This window comes from Cherax quadricarinatus, chromosome 31 (genome assembly GCF_038502225.1).
Source record: "Cherax quadricarinatus isolate ZL_2023a chromosome 31, ASM3850222v1, whole genome shotgun sequence".
Taxonomy (NCBI): Eukaryota; Metazoa; Arthropoda; class Malacostraca; order Decapoda; family Parastacidae; genus Cherax; species Cherax quadricarinatus.
In genome coordinates, this window is record NC_091322.1 from 36,997,221 (window position 1) to 37,018,309 (window position 21,089).

A 21,089-nucleotide genomic window follows, 5' to 3' on the forward strand; every position below is an offset into this window, starting at 1 on the left:
ACCCGTACACTGTCCAAATGTAGATCTACGCTCACCTGTGTGGCGCTCCGAATATTTTGAAAAAATAAAAAACTGTTTTTTGTTTTTAAATTAAAGAGGGCAATTTTCTGTGTGGTATAAAAAAAAATTAGGACCAGTATTTACCAAGATACAAGACCACGAAGTTGGCTCTGGATGCTCACCTGACGGCAACATCCAGTCCTGCCACTTGCAGAAGTGTTGCCGATTTACCTTATTTTTTCTCATTTTAATTTATATAATTTATATATAGTCGGACTTGAGTCCTGGAAATGGGAAGTACAATGCCTGCACTTTAAAGGAGGGGTTTGGGATATTGGCAGTTTGGAGGGATATGTTGTCTATCTTTATATGTGTATGCTTCTAAACTGTTGTATTCTGAGCACCTCTGCAAAAACAGTGATAATGTGAGTGTGGTGAAAGTGTTGAATGATGAAAGTATTTTCTTTTTGGGGATTTTCTTTCTTTTTTGGGTCACCTTGCCTCGGTGGGAGACGGCCGACTTGTTGAAAGAAAACAAAATTAGTTCTTGTGATTTCATAGCCAATCTTTGTTCTGACACCAATATTATGTACTGAAATAGTACTCAAATTGTAACAATTATACTGACAGGCGAACATTTTCACCTGCCCTGGTCATTTACTATTGTCTAGAAATATATACAAAGTATTTATAGGTCCCAGCAATGTTTTAGACAGGCTGGAGTATGAAATTTCTTGAAGAATGGTGTTATGACAAGTGTCAGATAAGTGACATTTGATGAATGTGCCCTGCTGGAGGGAACCTTGCCTTTATATGTTTTTACTCTTGCACACAAACATGTCTTTGTATGTCTGTCAATCTGTCTGTCTGCCTGTATCTGTCTATCTGTACATCTATCTGTCTATCTGCCTAGCTCTGCTTATCTGTCTGTCCAGTTCAGCTTATCTGTCTTTCTGTCTTGTGTGTGTGCCTGGAGTATAATATGAACTCCTTGAAGAATGGTGTTATGACAAGCATCATATATCAAGTGACATTTGATGAATGTGAGCTGCTGGAGGGGGGAACCTTGCCTTTATATGTTTTTACTCTTGCACACAAACATGTCTCTGTATGTCTGTCTGTCTATCTGTACATCTGCCTTCAGTCTGTCTAGCTCTGCTTATCTGTCTAGTTCTGCTTATCTGTCTTTCTGTCTGCCTGTGTGTGTCTGTCTTTCCATCTGCTTGTCTCTGTCTCAGGGAGCAGCTAGTAAACCTGTTGGTTTGTGGTGTATGGCCCACTCCCTGATTGCTGAGCAAGTGACAATGCCATTATTTGCGTCATGTACATTTATGTCTTATATCTACACACACTGTATAGCACTTGCCCTGGAATTTTTGGGTTATCCTAGGTAATTTACATTATGTATAATAACTGTATTTATGAGTACATGTGAGACAGATATAGACAGAGATACAGATAGACAGATACAGAGATATAGACAGATAAAGACAGAGACAGCAAAAGCCAGCCAGCCGAATACATAAGAACATAAGAAAGAAGGAACACTGCAGCAGGCCTACTGGTCCATGCAAGGCAGGTCCATGTCACCCCCTGGCTTAGACCAATGACCCACCTTGTCAGGTCACATCCACTGAAAGAAGGAGCACAACATCTGACCTAGTAGCACAAGCTAGTCAGGTTCAACTCACGCCCACCCACACTCACTCATGCATTTATCTAACCTATTTTTACTTTCCTTTTAAAATGTGAGTGTTAATATGACATGACATCAGTGAATCACTGGTGTCTGCCACGCTATTTGCTCTATCTGGCGCTCAATTGAACTCGTGCTCCCACAAGGTACTAAGTGGTTCCCGATTTTTATCATAGTGCGCACACTGAGTGCACAGTCCCATTCCTTCATGTCTAGGCGAATCAGGCCTATCGCGCCAAATTCGAAGGAATGAAAAATAAAACGTCGATATATGTTCGGAGCGTTGTGCACATGTACGTACATCTACGTGTGGACAGTTTAAGGGTTAAATATAAATGGCGCAACATGAAATGACATGCTAGTGTATATGCAATAAGATCACAGTAAACAGGTGATATCACAATCTGCAAAATAACCAGAGAAAAAGTGAAATTCCAAGAGCTTTTGTGGAATTTCACTCGTTTTTCACTAGGGTTATTTTGCATTAATGTATATGTATACCAAGAGTTTTTCTAATTGTATAGCATGGCGTCAGGGTATGCTTTCCTGGTAAATATAACGCCAAATAAAAGGATATATGTAAAGCACCATGTTCCTTTCGTAACTCAAAGACACATTTCCTCAAGAAAATGTTAAAGATAGGAATGTAACCAGTTCAACTCACTGCAGATTTTTCATAGTTTGACTAAAATGCTGCTGAAGTGCAGTAAACCCTTCCAATATGCAAAGTGAAGAACATATGGGGAAAAATAGGGTTGCTTTCTTGATACCTCCAAAAATACTAATATATCAAAATTATTAGATTTTAAAAGACCTCATGTACCCCTACTGGCATAGGTTGGATGTAACAAGGTTTATCAACTCAAGAATAGGTACTGAGACATGTAGTCAAAGACTAAACACATTAAGACCAAGATCAAGATTGAAACAAAACATTCCAAGACTGGGATCAAGATACACTATAGATTGAAATTAAGACTAAAATCAAATGCACCAAGATGAAGACCGAGTCCAGTGATAAGACGATACCAATAATTAATTTTAAGCCAATATTGATACCATAAAAATTACCATCAAAACTGATCAATACTCAATAATACTCAATTGTAGGCCAGTAAAGATACTAAATTTGAACCCCTTATCAATAACATCAAAATAAGCTATACCCACTGATACCAATACTTTGGCACACCCTAGAGACCAATGTATTTTTCCTGTGATCAACCTTATAAACTTAATAATTTTTGCTAGAACAACAAAAATGATAACTATTTATTTTTTGAAAGCTACTTTTGTGATAACTTACTTTTACCAATGTTTACATATTAGCATGTCAAGTGATGGTGGAAGTAGCAGATACTGCCTGAGAAATGCTTGTACAGGTATTGTGCAGAGTAAATGGAACTTTAGTAATGTGAATATACTACCTAGAATGCTGCTATGCTGTTAGAGGAAAGGAAATGTATAATGTAATTATGATAAAGTATGATTCTGGGTTAATAATCAAATAAAATCATTGTCTTCTTCTACGGAACTTACTTAATCTTTCTTCATATTTCTGTGCTGTATATTCTCCTAAAGTTTTTTATACTGGTGCTTTATATAAATTAAGCATTCACAGAATATATCTTTCGGAAAACATTTGTTAGGTAAGAAAAACGATGTCTAGTGACTCATCTTGCCCTGAGAGCAGACTCTGAGAAACAATAGTTTACTGCCCAAATTATCATCTTCCAACAAACCATCCACATCCCACCGAGCAGGGTGGCCCAAAAGAAAAAATGAAAGTTTCTCCTTTTTAAATTTAGTAATGTATATATACAATGTATATAATGCATATTTACATTGAAGCATATATGTGAACAGTATTTAGATAAAGGTAGGGAAGTTTTCATTGCATTTATGGATTTAGAAAAGACATATGATAGATTGGCAGATGTTGCAAGTGTATGGTGTAGGAGGTAGGTTACTGAAAGCAGTGAAGAGTTTTTACGAGGATAGTGAGGCTCAAGTTAGAGTATGTAGGAAAGAGGGAAATTATTTCCCAGTAAAAGAAGGCCTTAGACAAGGATGTGTGATGTCACCATGGTTGTTTAATATATTTATAGATGGGGTTGTAAGAGAAGTAAATGCGAGGGTCTTGGCAAAAGGCGTGGAGTTAAAAGATAAAGAATCACACAAAGTGGGAGTTGTCACAGTTGCTCTTTGCTGATGACACTGTGCTCTTGGGAGATTCTGAAGAGAAGTTGCAGAGATTGGTGGATGAATTTGGTAGGGTGTGCAAAAGAAGAAAATTAAAAGTGAATACAGGAAAGAGTAAGGTTATGAGGATAACAAAAAGATTAGGTGATGAAAGATTGGATATCAGATTGGAGGGAGAGAGTATGGAGGAGGTGAATGTATTCAGATATTTGGGAGTGGACGTGTCAGCGGATGGGTCTATGAAAGATGAGGTGAATCATAGAATTGATGAGGGGAAAAGGGTGAGTGGTGCACTTAGGAGTCTGTGGAGACAAAGAACTTTGTCCTTGGAGGTAAAGAGGGGAATGTATGAGAGTATAGTTTTACCAACGCTCTTATATGGGTGTGAAGCATGGGTGATGAATGTTGCAGCGAGGAGAAGGCTGGAGGTAGTGGAGATGTCATGTCTGAGGGCAATGTGTGGTGTGAATATAATGCAGAGAATTCGTAGTTTGGAAGTCAGGAGGAGGTGCGGGATTACCAAAACTGTTGTCCAGAGGGCTGAGGAAGGGTTGTTGAGGTGGTTCGGACATGTAGAGAGAATGGAGCGAAACAGAGTGACTTCAAGAGTGTATCAGTCTGTAGTGGAAGGAAGGCGGGGTAGGGGTCGGCCTAGGAAAGGTTGGAGGGAGGGTGTAAAGGAGGTTTTGTGTGCGAGGGGCTTGGACTTCCAGCAGGCATGCGTGAGCGTGTTTGATAGGAGTGAATGGAGACAAATGGTTTTTAATACTTGACGTGCTGTTGGAGTGTGAGCAAAGTAACATTTATGAAGGGGTTCAGGGAAACCGGCAGGCCGGACTTGAATCCTGGAGATGAAGGGGTTCAGGGAAACCGGCAGGCCGGACTTGAGTCCTGGAGATGGGAAGTACAGTGCCTGCACTCTGAAGGAGGGGTGTTAATGTTGCAGTTTAAAAACTGTAGTGTAAAGCACCCTTCTGGCAAGACAGTGATGGAGTGAATGATGGTGAAAGTTTTTCTTTTTCGGGCCACCCTGCCTTGGTGGGAATCGGCCGGTGTGATAATAAAAATAATATAAAAAATATGATAGATTGGATAGGAGAGCAATGTGGCAGATGTTACAAGTATATGGAATAGGTAGTAAGTTACTAAATGCTGTCAAGAGTTTTTATGAGGATAGTGAGGCTCAGGTTAGGGTGTGTAGAAGAGAGGGAGATTACTTCCCAGTAAAAGTAGGTCTTAGACAGGGATGTGTAATATCACCATGGTTGTTCAATATATTTATAGATGGGGTTGTAAAAGAAATAAATGCTAGGGTGTTCGGGAGAGGGGTGGGATTAAATTATGGGGAATCAAATACAAAATGAGGATTGACACAGTTACTTTTTGCTTATGATACTGTGCCTATGGAAGATTCTACAGAAAAATTGCAAAGGTTAGTGGACGAGTTTGGGAGTGTGTGTAAAGGTAGAAAGTTGAAAGTGAACATAGAAAAGAGTAAACCATACCCCCGGCCGGGATTGAACCCGCGGTCTTAGAGTCTCAAAACTCCACCCCGTCACGTTTGCAATCGTGTCATTACGATTTCTTGAGTCATAGAAAAGAGTAAGGTGATGAGGGTATCAAATGATTTAGATAAAGAAAATTGGATATCAAATTGGGGAGGAGGAGTATGGAAGAAGTGAATGTTTTCAGATATTTGGGAAGTGACGTGTCAGCGGATGGATTTATGAAGGATGAGGTTAATCATCCTAGGTAGTAGGTTGGTAGACAGCAACCGCCCAGGGAGGTACTACCGTCCTGCCAAGTGAATGTAAAACGAAAGCCTGTGATTGTTTTACATGATGGTAGGATTGCTGGTGTTCTTTTTTCTGTCTCATGAACATGCATGATTTCAGGTATGTCTTGCTACTTCTACTTACACTTAGGTTACACTACACATACATGTACAAGCACATATATACACACCCCTCTGGGTTTTCTTCTATTTTCTTTCTAGTTCTTGTTTTTGTTTATTTCCTCTTATCTCCATGGGGAAGTGGAACAGAATTCTTCATCTGTCAGCCAGGCGTGTTGTAAGAGGCGACTAAAATGTCGGGAGCAAGGGGCTAGTAACCTCTTCTCCTGTATATATTACTAAATGTAAAAGGAGAAACTTTCGTTTTTCCTTTTGGGCCACCCTGCCTCAGTGGGATATGGCCGGTGTGTTGAAAGAAGAAAGAGGTTAATCATAGAACTGATGAAGGAAAAAGATGAGTGGTGCATTGAGGTTTATGTGGAAACAAAAAAACGTTACCTATGGAGGCAAAGAAGGGAATGTATGAAAGTATAGTGGTACCAACACTCTTATATGGGTGTGAAGCTTGGGTTGTAAATGCTGCAGTGAGGAGATGGTTGGAGGCAGTGGAGATGTCCTGTCTAAGGGCAATGTGTGGTGTAAATATTATGCAGAAAATTCGGAGTGTGGAAATTAGGAGAAGGTGTGGAGTTAATAAAAGTATTAGTCTGAGGGCTGAAGAGGAGTTGAAGTGGTTTGGTCATTTAGAGAGAATGGATCAAAGTAGAATGACATGGAGAGCGTATAAATCTGTAGGGGCAGGAAGGCAGGGTAGGGGTTGTCCTCGAAAAGGTTGGAGGGAGGGGGTAAAGGAGGTTTTGTGGGCAAGGGGCTTGGACTTCCAGCAAGCGTGCGTGAGCGTGTTAAATAGGAGTGAATGGAGACGAATGGTATTTGGGACCTGATGAGCTGTTGGAGTGTGAGCAGGGTAATATTTAGTGCAGGAATTCAGGGAAACCGGTTATTTTTACATAGCCGGACTTCGAGTCCTGAAAATGGGAAGTACAATGCCTGCACTTTAACCCGTAAACGGTCCAAACGTATATATACGTTCACTACCGTACTGCCCCAACTTTTTTGAGAAAAAAAAAAAAAAACGTTTTTTAACCCTTAAACGGTCCAAACAGATCGACGTTCAAATCCATAGTGCTCCAAGCGTAGATCTACGTTTTTTTTTTACATATTTTCGAACATAACAAAAAAAATGTAGATAAAAGTTTTTTTACACATTTTCAAATGAAAAAAAAAAAGGTGATCTACATTTTTTTACATACTTTCAAATGTTGAAAAAATGTATATATACGTTTGGACCATTTAAGGGTTAACAGGAAAAAAGAGCATATGGTACCCAGGCATCCCCAATTATTTTAATATGGTGCACAGTGAGTGCTCACACCCATTCTCACATGTCTAGGCGACTCAGGTTTATCGTGGCAATGTTAAATCTAGGACACATAAAACGTATATATACATTTGGGGCACTAGCGGTAAAAACGTATATGTACGTTTGGACCATTTACAGGTTAAAGGAGGGGTTTGGGATATTGGCAGTTTGGAGGGATATGTTGTGTATCTTTATACGTATATGCTTCTAAACTGTTGTATTCTGAGCACCTCTGCAAAAACAGTGATAATGTGTGAGTGTGGTGAAAGTGTTGAATGATGATGAAAGTATTTTATTTTTGGGGATTTTCTTTCTTTTTTTGGGTCACCCTGCCTCGGTGGGAGACGGCCGACTTGTTGAAAAAAAAAAACACACACACACACACACACACATTGTACATGCATGTGTAGTGTGACCTAAGTGTAAGTAGAAGTAGTAAGATGTACCTGAAACCTTGAATGTTACGAGACAAAAAAAAGACACCAGCAATCCTACCATGATGTAAAACAATTACAGGGTTCCATTTTACACTCACTTGGCAGGAAGGTAGTACCTCCCTTGGCAGTTGCTGTCTAAACTTACTACCTAGGATTTATAGATTTACAGAGCATAATATCAAAGATTTCCCAATGGTGCCGAGTCAAAATCTTGCCATGTTGGGTGGCATTATGAGAGGGTTTACTGTATACTGTAATTATATTTAGGGGACAACTGGGTTCAATCCTTGGAAGAACAGGCCCAATTCCTTAGATCAAAATCCTGTCCTTGCCAGCATAAAGGATCTCCTTGAGGGGAAAGTATATTAAGAACAACACAAAACTAAATTCTGTTATAATTAACCCTTTGGGAGTTTCGGACGTACTAGTACGGCTTACGACCGAGGGTTTTTGACATACTAGTATGCCTAAATTCTAGTGCCCTCAAATCTAGTGAAAGCTGGTAGGCCTACATATGAAAGAATGGGTCTATGTGGTCAGTGTGCACAGTATAAAAAAAATCCTGCAGCACAGTGCGTAATGAGAAAAAAAAAAACTTTGACCATGTTTTTGGATTAAAACAGCGACTTTGCACTGTATTTTTGTATAGTATTTATTGTTGTATTCTAGTTTTCTTGGTCTCATTTTATAGAATGGAAGACATATTACAGAAATTGAGATGATCTTGACTGGTTTTACAATGAAAAGTACCTTGAAACTGAGCTCAAAGTAGCAGAAATGTTTGATTTTTACCAAAGTTCAAAAGTAAACAAATCATGCCAAGCATCCAATACACATCAACTGGTGAGTCTAATATTCTTTCACAAGTGCTCTGATATTATTTATACCATTTCTACACTAATGCAGTAGTCTGCATAACAGTAAATCTTATTTATTTTGTAAAAATAAAAATTCAAAGTGGAAAGCCGAAGAAATATAAGAGGGGCCTGGGGATGTGACTAACGAACAGAGAACTTGTTATTTTAGTGCCAGGAATGTCTTTCTTGTTTATTCTGGACCCTATTCAGAAATTGGCATCTTTTGAAATTTGTGTGAAATTGGCAAAATTGCTAAATTCTGACCACTTTATTGGATAGTTGAAATCGGTAAATGGGTGGTTTCTTGTACTCATTCGATAGGAAAAATGGAGTTCTAGCAAAATAGTTATGACTTTTGTCGACTAGTACACTGGAATTGGCAGAAATATGGCTCAAAGTGGGCAAAATCGCTGATGCATAAACATCGTCGAGACCGCTAACTTCGCGAGAGCATAATTCCGTAAGTTTTCCATCAAATTTCATACTTCTGGTGTCATTATGATCAGGAAAAGATTCTCTATCTTTTCATAAGATTTTTTTTTTTTTTTTTTGAAATTTGGCCGACCCTGAGAACAAGTCTCTGAGAGGACCTGCCGACCCCTAAAGGGTTAATACAAGATGCTCCAATATATTAGCTATTGTCTCCAACTTACTTGGTAGGGATGCAAGATATGATAACTTTGGAAAATGAACAAAGAGAAGAATCGGTAAATTAGTTGGAGATAGTAAAATGAGGGAATATAAATGTATTAATTCAAGGATTATGTGGAGTAAAATAAGGGCTGGATGTGAAAAGTGGGTTATGGTAAGTGTTTAAGCACCTGGAGAAAAGAGAAGTGTAAAGGAGAGTGAAAGATTTTTGGAAATCTTGAGAGTGCCTGGGAAGTTTTGAACCAAGTGTGAGAGTGCTTGTGGTGGGGGATTTCAATGCTAAAGTGGGTAAAAATGTTGTGGAGTAAGCAGGAAATAGTTATTATATATTTTTTTTTTTTTTTCAACAAGTCGGCCGTCTCCCACCGAGGCAGGGTGACCCAAAAAAGAAAGAAAATCCCCAAAAAGAAAATACTTTCATCATCATTCAACACTTTCACCACACTCGCACATTATCACTGTTTTTGCAGAGGTGCTCAGAATACAACAGTCTAGAAGCATACACATATAAAGATACACAACATATCCCTCCAAACTGCCAATATCCCAAACCCCTCCTTTAAAGTGCAGGCATTGTACTTCCCATTTCCAGGACTCAAGTCCGACTATATGAAAATAACTGGTTTCCCTGAATCCCTTCACTAAATATTACCCTGCTCACACTCCAACAGATCGTCAGGTCCCAAGTACCATTCGTCTCCATTCACTCCTATCTAACACGCTCACGCACGCTTGCTGGAAGTCCAAGCCCCTTACCCACAAAACCTCCTTTACCCCCTCTCTCCAACCCTTTCGAGGACGACCCCTACCCCGCCTTCCTTCCCCTATAGATTTATATGCTTTCCATGTCATTCTACTTTGATCCATTCTCTCTAAATGACCAAACCACCTCAACAACCCCTCTTCTGCCCTCTGACTAATACTTTTATTAACTCCACACCTTCTCCTAATTTCCACACTCCGAATTTTCTGCATAATATTTACACCACACATTGCCCTTAAACAGGACATCTCCACTGCCTCCAACCGTCTCCTCGCTGCTGCATTTACCACCCAAGCTTCACACCCATATAAGAGTGTTGGTACTACTATACTTTCATACATTCCCTTCTTTGCCTCCATAGATAACGTTTTTTGACTCCACATATACCTCAACGCACCACTCACCTTTTTTCCCTCATCAATTCTATGATTAACCTCATCCTTCATAAATCCATCCGCCGACACGTCAACTCCCAAGTATCTGAAAACATTCACTTCTTCCATACTCCTCCTCCCCAATTTGATATCCAATTTTTTTTTATCTAAATCATTTGACACCCTCATCACCTTACTCTTTTCTATGTTCACTTTCAACTTTCTACCTTTACACACATTCCCAAACTCATCCACTAACCTTTGCAATTTTTCTTTAGAATCTCCCATAAGCACAGTATCATCAGCAAAAAGTAACTGTGTCAATTCCCATTTTGAATTTGATTCCCCATAATTTAATCCCACCCCTCTCCCAAACACCCTAGCATTTACTTCCTTTACAACCCCATCTATAAATATATTAAACAACCATGGTGACATTACACATCCCTGTCTAAGACCTACTTTTACTGGGAAGTAGTCTCCCTCTCTTCTACACACCCTAACCTGAGCCTCACTATCCTCATAAAAACTCTTTACAGCATTTAATAACTTACCACCTATTCCATATACTTGCAACATCTGCCACATTGCTCCTCTATCCACTCTATCATATGCCTTTTCTAAATCCATAAATGCAATAAAAACTTCCCTATCTTTATCTGAATACTGTTCACATATATGCTTCAATGTAAACACCTGATCTACACATCCCCTACCCACTCTGAAACCTCCTTGCTCATCCGCAATCCTACATTCTGTCTTACCTCTAATTCTTTCAATTATAACCCTACCGTACACTTTTCCTGGTATACTCAGTAAGCTTATTCCTCTATAATTTTTAGTCTCTTTTGTCCCCTTTCCCTTTATATAAAGGGACTATACATGCTCTCTGCCAATCCCTAGGTACCTTCCCCTCTTTCATACATTTATTAAACAAAAGTACCAATCACTCCAACACTATATCCCCCCCTGCTTTTAACATTTCTGTCATGATCCCATCAGTTCCAGCTGCTTTACCCCCTTTCATTTTACGTAATGCCTCACGTACCTCCCCCACACTTACATTCTGCTCTTCTTCACTCCTAAAAGATGGTATACCTCCCTGACCAATGCATGAAATTACTGCCTCTGTTTCTTCCTTAACATTTAAAAGTTCCTCAAAATATTCTCGCCATCTACCCAATACCTCCATCTCCCCATCTACTAACTCCCCTACTCTGTTTTTAACTGTCAAATCCATATTTTCCCTAGGCTTTCTTAACTTGTTTAACTCACTCCAAATTTTTTTCTTATTTTCATTAAAATTTCTTGACAGTGCCTCTCCCACTCTATCATCTGCTCTCCTTTTGCACTCTCTCACCACTCTCTTTACCTTTCTTTTACTCTCCATATACTCTGCTCTTCTTATAACACTTCTGTTTTGTAAAAACCTCTCATAAGCTACCTTTTTCTCTTTTATCACACCCTTTACTTCATCATTCCACCAATCACTCCTCTTTCCTCCTGCCCCCACCCTCCTATAACCACAAACTTCTGCCCCACATTCTAATACTGCATTTTTAAAACTATTCCAACCCTCTTCAACCCCCCCACTACTCATCTTTGCACTAGCCCACCTTTCTGCCAATAGTCGCTTATATCTCACCCGAACTTCCTCCTCCCTTAGTTTATACACTTTCACCTCCCTCTTACTTGTTGTTGCCACCTTCCTCTTTTCCCATCTACCTCTTACTCTAACTGTAGCTACAACTAAATAATGATCCGATATATCAGTTGCCCCTCTATAAACATGTACATCCTGGAGCCTACCCATCAACCTTTTATCCACCAATACATAATCTAAGAAACTACTTTCATTACGTGCTACATCATACCTTGTATATTTATTTATCCTCTTTTTCATAAAATATGTATTACTTATTACCAAATTTCTTTCTACACATAGCTCAATTAAAGGCTCCCCATTTACATTTACCCCTGGCACCCCAAATTTACCTACTACTCCTTCCATAACATTTTTACCCACTTTAGCATTGAAATCCCCAACCACCATTACTCTCACACTTGATTCAAAACTCCCCACGCATTCACTCAACATTTCCCAAAATCTCTCTCTCTCCTCTACACTTCTCTCTTCTCCAGGTGCATACACGCTTATTATAACCCACTTTTCACATCCAATCTTTATTTTACTCCACATAATCCTTGAATTAATACATTTACAGTCCCTCTTTTCCTGCCATAGCTTATCCTTCAACATTATTACTACTCCTTCTTTAGCTCTAACTATTTGAAACCCCTGACCTAATCCCATTTATTCCTCTCCACTGAAAAAAAAATGATAATTTAGCTAAAAGGTTAAAAAGGTTACTTACTTGTGACCGTAGCTTTTCCCTATTTTCCTCAGCCCACTGGAGAGCTGGACCTAAATCTCTTGCCTTTAGAGCTGCAAGGATTCGATTAAGTTCAAAAAATGGTTCACGAGATTCTTCCTGCAATTCAAGTCCTGTCTCCTGTGGGATAGCAGTAATTTAGATTAAGATAAAACCAAGCAAATGAACTCAATCCCATCTAGGATGATGGGGATTTAGATAACCATATAACCAATATGAAATTAACTTTTAGTGTACCAATGGAAAAGAAAATTCCATGGCATGAATAGAATGCAATATATGTTAGATTTTATTATTCAATGAGATTTTATTGTAGGTTCATAGCATGATCTAAATATTTATTTATTTATTTATTTATTATTAATCTGAACATGATACATAGAAGTACAAGGAAATACAGTGGTTAAGTGTAACATGCCAAAGCCCCTTGTATGTAGAGCATTATGGGCAGGCTTAAAATTATCTTAAGATTAACTAAGCAATGATATATTCAGTGGTAAACATTACTGTAAACAAATAACAATTAAGCACAAATGAGTATTTCAAAGACAGGTCATATTGTCATTTACTATGTTGCTGTGCATTCAGTAGAATGGAGTATTCTGTTAGGTATTGTAATTAAAAATAACAAAGTTTGATTGGGTCACAGGGTAAACATTTATGAGATACAATTATTCAGTATTTATTTAGTTTAGGGTGAGTAAGTGATTTTTAAGAAGAGACTTGAATTTATAGACAAACAGTGTTTCTTTTATATTCACAGGTAATGAATTCCAGATTTTTGGGCCTTTTATGTGCATTGAGTTTTTTGCATAGTGTGACATATACGTTACCTTGATATACCTTTGAAGAATTTCGAGAGTATATCTACTCTCTGAGCCTGGCCATGAGCCAGGCTCGTCTAGTGCTCACCTGGTCAACCAAGCTGTTGCTGCTGGAGGCCTGCTGCCCCACATATCCTTCACAGCCTGGTTGATCTGGCACCTGGTGAAGATACTTGTCTAGTTTCCTCTTGAAGGCTTCAACACTTGTTCCAGCAGTGTTTCTGATATCTTCTGGTAAGATGTTAAAAAGTATGGGACCCCAGATGTTGATACAGTGTTCCCTTATTGTCCCCACTGCACCCCTGCTCCTCACTGGGTTTATTTTACACTTCCTCCCATATCTCTCACTCCAGTATGTTGTTATGGCAGTGTGCAGAGTTGGTACTCGAGGGCTTGGTCCCAAATCTGCACACTGCCATAACAACATACTGGAGTGAGAGATATGGGAGGAAGTGTAAAATAAACCCAGTGAGGAGCAGGGGTGTGGTGGGGACAATAAGGGAACACTGTATCAACATCCGGGGTCCCAGACTTTTCGACATCTTACCAGAAGATATCAGAAACACTGCTGGAACAAGTATTGAAACCTTCAAGAGGAAACTAGACAAGTATCTTCACCAGGTGCCAGATCAACCAGGCTGTGATGGGTATGTGGGGCAGCGGGCCTCCAGCAGCAACAGCCTGGTTGACCAGGCGAGCACTAGACGAGCCTGGCCCATGGCCGGGCTCAGAGAGTAGATATACTCTCGAAATTCTTCAAAAGTATATCAAGGTAAGGTATATCTCACACTATGCAAAAACTCAATGCAATTCCACTTATCTGTGAATATAAAAGAAACACTGTCTGTTTATAAATTCAAGTCTCTTCTTAAAAATCACTTACTCACCCTAAACTAAATACTGAATAATTGTATCTCATAAAGAAGATGGACATGAGGAACATCAAAGAGTGATCTGTGCCTTGTGTTATGGTCCTGTGTTCTGTTGAGGTTGGTAAGGAGAGGTTTGAGGGGAGGGTTTATATCCGAGTTAAGTGTTCTATGTATGTAGTAAGTACAATAATAAGTATGGATGTTCTGTATGGTGAGTAGGTTTAGAGTTTTGAATATTGATGGAGTGTGCTGCCTGTAGTGGGAATTCGTTATCATTCTGACTACAGCCTTTTGTTGGGTAATTAGTGGTCTGAGATGGTTTATTGTTGTTGAGCCCCATGCACAAATTCCATAGGTGAGATAGGGGTAAATAAGTGAGTGATATAGGGCCAGAAGGGCTGACTGTGGAACATAGTACCGTATCTTCGATAGTATGCCTACGGTCTTGGAAATTTGTTGTACATGTGTTTGAAATCTGAGTCTATTATCAAGGTGGATTCCTAAGAATTTTCCCTCTGTGAGCTTTGTGATAGGGGATCCGTTTATCATTATGTTAAGAGGGACATCTGTAGCTCTGTTACCAAACTGAATGAAGTAGGTTTTGTTAATGTTGAGAGTAAGTTTGTTAGTCATCATCCAGGTAGATATTTTCTGTAATTCGGTATTTACAGTATTGGCTAGCATGACTGGGCTCGGGTGAAAGACGTATGTAGTGTCATCTGCAAATAGTGTGGGTTTGAGTAATTGTGATGCATTTGGTAGGTCATTTATGTAAACGAGAAAGAGAAGAGCCAAGGACACTTCCCTGTGGGACACCAAGTGTAATTGGCTGTGCAGAAGAGTTTTCTCCATTTGTGTACACATATTGGCTTCTGTTGCTGAGGTATGACTTTAGGTAGTTGAGGGAGTGCCCTCTTATACCATAGTGCGACAATTTTATGTGGAGCAAATCATGGTCAACTATATCAAAGGCTTTACGTAAATCAATGAAGATTCCCAGTGGGACTTCTTTTTTATTATTAATCAGTTACATTTATATGTGAACAACAACAATGGGTTAGTAAGGTATATGTATAGCTGGGCAATTTCCTGCAAGAATGATAATTATGAATGAGCAGATTAGTTGAACCAAATCTTTGGGTACAATTTTATGCCTACACGAGTACAAGTACACATAAAACAGTGAATGAAGGATGATGAGAAAATGTTTGGCACATTTATAAGGACTATATAGTGATTATGTGTGAATGATGGTGAAAGTGTTTCTTTTTTGGGTCACCCAGCCTTGATGGGAGACAGCCAGCATGTTGGAAAATAAAATTAAAGAGCTGTTTCCTATTTTCAGAATATCCAGGTACATCTTTTTTCAAAAATTCTACAGTATACATAAGCACACATTCATTTGGATTTTTAAGGTTCAATAAGGTTCAAGTGTTCAATAAAAATCCATCCACTTGCTTTAGTCATCCACTCTTTTTCTTTATTCTATATCAGTAAGTATTTGCATACAAACCTATCCTAATAACATTAGGACTCTCTCAACTTGCAGTGCTGCATTATGTGGCCAGCCCTGTATGTGTGTTTGAAGGAAAAAAAAAATGATTTACTTGTACAGTGAGGTTTCAAGCTCTCTTCAGATTTACATAATACTGACTACTGAATTTTCATGCATAAAGAAGTAAACAAAACTAGAATATCATTTTATAGCATGAAAAAATATATACATACACTAATGAATTCCTCAGCAATGTCCAGTAGCCCTTCCCGAAAGAAATGCTGACAAATTACTTCATTCACAAGCTGTTGTTTTTCTCCAGTGAATACTGAGTCATTACTAATACAGCTAAAGTCTGATGTAAAATTCTGAAAAATACACAAAATATGTTAAACAGCAAACCAAGTAACTGAATTTTCCTAGTCTATTTTAACCACTGTACAGCATTTCAAAATTAAATGGTCATTTATAATTACTCAAATTCCTTACTGTACCTTATCAATAGCTTTGCCAACTTTGGAGACAGAAGAATGAAGGTCTCTGTGTTCAGTACTTAAGCGTGTCACAGCTTCCTTCACACGGCCAATAGCCTGACTCAAAATCATTGCCTGAGCTTCTGTTATATCTCCACTTCCTACTGAAACAGAACACAAGGATTCTAGAGCTGCTATATAAAAGTAATAACTACCTGCAACAGCGTACATACATATTTGAAAAATTAAATAATTTCACTCTGACATGTATTCAAAACCAACCAGGTTTTGTATTAATAATACTGATCTAGATAAGGTGTGCACAAACTCTGACAACAAACTACATTGTATTGAAGAATGATGAAAATGAATTTACATAAATTATAAGAGGAGTCAGCATTTCATACATATCAGTCTTACTAAAACTGTTGGAATTTCTATTCCGAAAGAGAATTGTTGACTTTTCTTTAACCACCCAGATCTGGGCAATACTGCCTCCCTGGGCAACAAGAAACTGGGGTCAACACTGTTCTTCAAAAACTCGACAGCAACAACTGTAAGAAGTTAAAATTCTAGCATGCAAAATTAAGGCTACTGTAATCTCCATTTCAGATGAAGATGCCAAAGCAAAAGGTTACAGCATATAATGCTAAGACAAACAGAAGAGGTGTATGTTCTAGTAAGGGATGACTTGACTTATAATCCAAAACCAGACTTATAAAATGCATAGCTGCAGAAACCTGTGGGTTTAAATGTTGCCAAAAAGTAAATCCCTATTGGTTGGAACTGTTTACTGCCAATTCATGGACAGTCAATTCTTTGAATACAATATACGTTTACTGTACTTGGCTAGGGTATTATCAAATACTGGACCCATCTGTAAAACAACAATACAGCCTCTCCTCACTTAGCAACGTAGTTATTTGCTGACGCCTCAGATTTACGACGGGCTCTCTGACCAGTATTTATACCTAAATAATGTATATTAGAGCTGATTTCCTCTATTCTGTATTTCAATATACAGTAGAGCCCCAATTATATGGCAGGTTAGGTTCCAGGCTACCGCTGTAAAGCAGAAATCAGGCAAGATGAGTAGTATTTATTGTAAGAACTCATGTGTGGTAGGTATGATAGCAAGGCCAGGCCACCCCCACCCTGCCCTAACCACAAGTATATACTAACACATTTAAAGCATCTCAGAGCAATAAAATGCATATACAGTTCACTCATTACTTACCTTAAAATATTTGTAGTCTTAAAGTAGGGTAAGATGAGTAGTACTTATTGTAAGAAATCAGGTGTGGTTGGTATGGTTGCCAGCCAGGCCACCCTCCCCACACCAACAAATAATATACTATGACACTTAACCCTTTCAGGGTCGGCAGGGCCCCTCCTAGACTTGTTCTCAGGGTCGGAAATTTTTTGAGAAAAAAAAAATTATTTTTTCTTATGAAATGATAGAGAATCTTTTCTCGATCACAATGACACCAAAAGTATGAAATTTGATGGAAAACTTAGAGTTATGCTCTCGTGAATTTAGCGGTCTCGACGATGTTTACGAATCGGTAATTTCGCCCACTTTGAGCCCTATTTTCGGCCAATTTCAATGTACCAGTTGACAAAAATCATATGTATTTCGCTAGAACTCCATTTTTTCTATCGAATGAGTACAAGAAACCACCCATTTACCGGTTTCCACTATTCAATAACATGGTCAGAAATTGGCAATTTTGCCAATTTCACACAAATTTCAAAAGATGCCAATTTCCAAATAGGGTCCAGAATAAACAAGACAGACATTTCTGGCACTAAAATAACATTTCCTCTGTTCATTACTCATGTCCCCAGGCCTCTGTTGCATTTCTTTTACTTTCTACTTTGAATTTTTATTCTCACAAAAAATAGAAGATTTATGGCAGCAGACTACTGCATTCATGTAGAAATGGCGTAGAAATTGTATAAATAATATCAGGGCACATGTGAAAGAATATTACACTCACCAGTTGACGTGTATTGGACGTGTGGCATGATTTGTTTACCTTTGAACTTTGGCAAAAATCGAACATTTCTGCTACTTTGACCTCAATTTCAAGGTACTTTTCATTGTGAAATCAATCAAAATCATCTCAATTTCCATAATATGTCTTCCATTCTATAAAATAAGACCAGGAAATCTAGAATACAACAATAAATAGCATACAAAAATACACTGCAAAGTCGCTGTTTTAAACCAAAAATACAATCGGAGTTTTTTTTTTCTCATTATGCACTGTGCTGCAGGATTTTTTTTATACCGTGCACACTGACCACATAGACCCATTCTTTCATATGTAGGCCTACCAGCTTTCTCTCGCTAGATTTGAAGGTGCTAGAATTTATGCGTACTAGTAAGGAGGGGTGTTAATGTTGCAGTTTAAAAACTGTAGTGTAAAGCACCCTTCTGGCAAGACAGTGATGGAGTGAATGATGGTGAAAGTTTTTCTTTTTCGGGCCACCCTGCCTTGGTGGGAATCGGCCAGTGTGATAATAAAAAAAAAATAGTAAGGCACCAACCCTGAAAGGGTTAAAGCATCCAAGAGTGATAAAATGCATATACAGTTCACTCATTACTTACCTTAAAATTTTTGTAGTCTTAATGTATGGTGAAATGAGTAGTATTTATTGTAAGAAATCAGGTGTGGTTGGTATGATAGCCAGCCAGGCCACCCCCACCCCACCCCACCAGCAGTGGGAGAGGGGTGGTGAAACGCGGAGTTTTGTAAACAGATGAAGGCGTCTGGTTTTGGTTCATACACGTCTGTATTATACCATAATACTAACACTTTACACTGTGTACAAGTTGTCTCCACGTTGGTACAGTAGAAACAATAAAGAACAACGCTCCCAGTCTCATGTAATACCAGTTTTAGAAGAAATGACACTCTGAGTGAAGGCATATGAAAGGAAAAATTTTCTACAGTTACCCCCAGTAATATTATTGTGTACATACATTCTTTGGTGTTGAACTATATTTATGTTAATTTATTCTACTGTGGGGTGTATTTATCACATTTATGTTACATAGCATGTTTATTATATAATTCTGAAAAAAATATCATAGATGGATTAATGAAAATGTGTATATTAATGTACTATATGACATTGAATGTGTCTCCAAGTGAGTATTATTGTTATTATCATTATTAATATGGCATTCTCAAGACATAGGATACTCTTAGTGATTTTAATGTGTGCCTGTACACCAGTATAGTGCATAAGTTTACTGAGGTACAGGTACACATAAGTATAATTATCAGAGTACATATATATAAAATATGAAAACTCTAAAACACTTGAAATTTTGGAAAGTTTCCAGGCATAACGGAGAGACATTGAGCTGACGGAGAATGTAAACAAACTGGGTAGAGCATGGTGACCTTATTAGAAAGTCAGGTAGGGGGAGCTGTATAGCAAGTTTCGGTCATAATCTGAAATGTCCGTATTAGCGGAATGCCGTAAACCATGGCCCTACTGTACAGTACACTACTGTACACTAATGTACCAGAAATGTTATAAATGGTGCAAAGGTAACATTAAAATAATATCAAAGATGGATGACACAAACCCACTACATTATAATATGCTCCTCACTTACCGACAAATTCGTTTAACGATGTGGTCTTAGGAACGGAACCCCATCGTTAAGTGAGGAGAGGCTGTACTGTATTAAGCAAACTCAATATTTGCTCAACAACAAATAGGTAAAAAAAAAAATCTGAACTAAACAACTGTAGGCAACTAATATGTAAGTCATCCTGGACAACTATGATGGCTCACACTTGTAGTGATCCTTCGAAAGGGGGCAAAGGGGGTATCTGTTAAAGTTGGCTGTCTGTTAATTAAACCTGAGAATGAGATTGTTCATCCATGATTGTAACAATAATGAACAATTCTGGATTTAACAGATTTTGGCCTTTTAATCCAGAATTCATTAAACTGGGGTCAGTTATATGAAGGTTTGACTATATTATGAAAAAGAAATCAGTCAATCTGGGGTCCTTCATAATATTAAGAAACTAATATTAAGAAAATTTCTCATAACTACAAATTTCTCACTGAAACATTGATAATAAAACTAGTTTACCAAGTGCTTCTGTGTTCACAACCTTCAAAAATAGATTAAGTTTCTCACATTTAAGTTCAATAAAATGCTTACTAGCAGTTACCTGCTCTCTGTTGTACAGTACTGTAGTACGTATATTAAAATGATAAAATGTTATATAACTTCTTTGTATATACAGAGTAAAAATAATGCAAGATCTAGTGGAATGATTCTGTATCATTTTGCTTTGTTAAGGATAATCTGGGTTTTCATAAGGAAATTGTTGTCTCTAATAACAAAAAAAGGCACAATACCATGACTGGAACAATACACAAATAGCCCGCACATAAAAGAGAGAAGCTTATGACAACGTTTCGGTCCGACTTGGACCATTTACAAAGTCTCTAATGTACGTAGGTTAGATGGAAGTTTGATTTGTTTGGTCTGAAAGATGGGAGAGGTTTGGAGAGGCTTTACCCTATCGTCCTCTTTAAATTATCCTTGTGTTTTTATTAATATGCTAGTGATAATGCTGCATTAGTATTGCAATTTAAAAGTCATAGGGAAATATCAAACTGATAAGTCATACATTTTTATTATAATAATCAAATTAAGGGCTAAAACCATAAGGGTTATGAGTCATACAGCAGTTAGGGAATGGGAGGTACAGTACATAATTAGCTTTAATCCAAGGAAGAGGTACATGCTAATTTTTTTGATCAAAGGCCCTTCAACATCTAAGCACTTCCTAAA

General features: G+C 38.1%; 1 protein-coding gene across 2 annotated transcripts in view; it reads right to left on the reverse strand.

The window, feature by feature from the left end:
- Window positions 1-21,089, reverse strand: part of Sou (required for meiotic nuclear division 5 protein souji) — a 38,640-nt gene that overhangs the window by 16,860 nt on the left and 691 nt on the right. Inside the window, exons 2-4 of one of the 2 annotated variants that reach the window (XM_053788489.2) lie at window positions 16,277-16,416; window positions 16,016-16,150; window positions 12,574-12,711 (exon numbers count right to left, since the gene is read on the reverse strand). In XM_053788489.2, coding sequence (XP_053644464.1) covers window positions 12,574-12,711; window positions 16,016-16,150; window positions 16,277-16,416 — 413 coding nt within the window. Of the gene's footprint in view, window positions 1-12,573; window positions 12,712-16,015; window positions 16,151-16,276; window positions 16,420-21,089 lie in introns of both variants that reach the window. The other variant, XM_053788479.2, reaches the window with a different exon arrangement.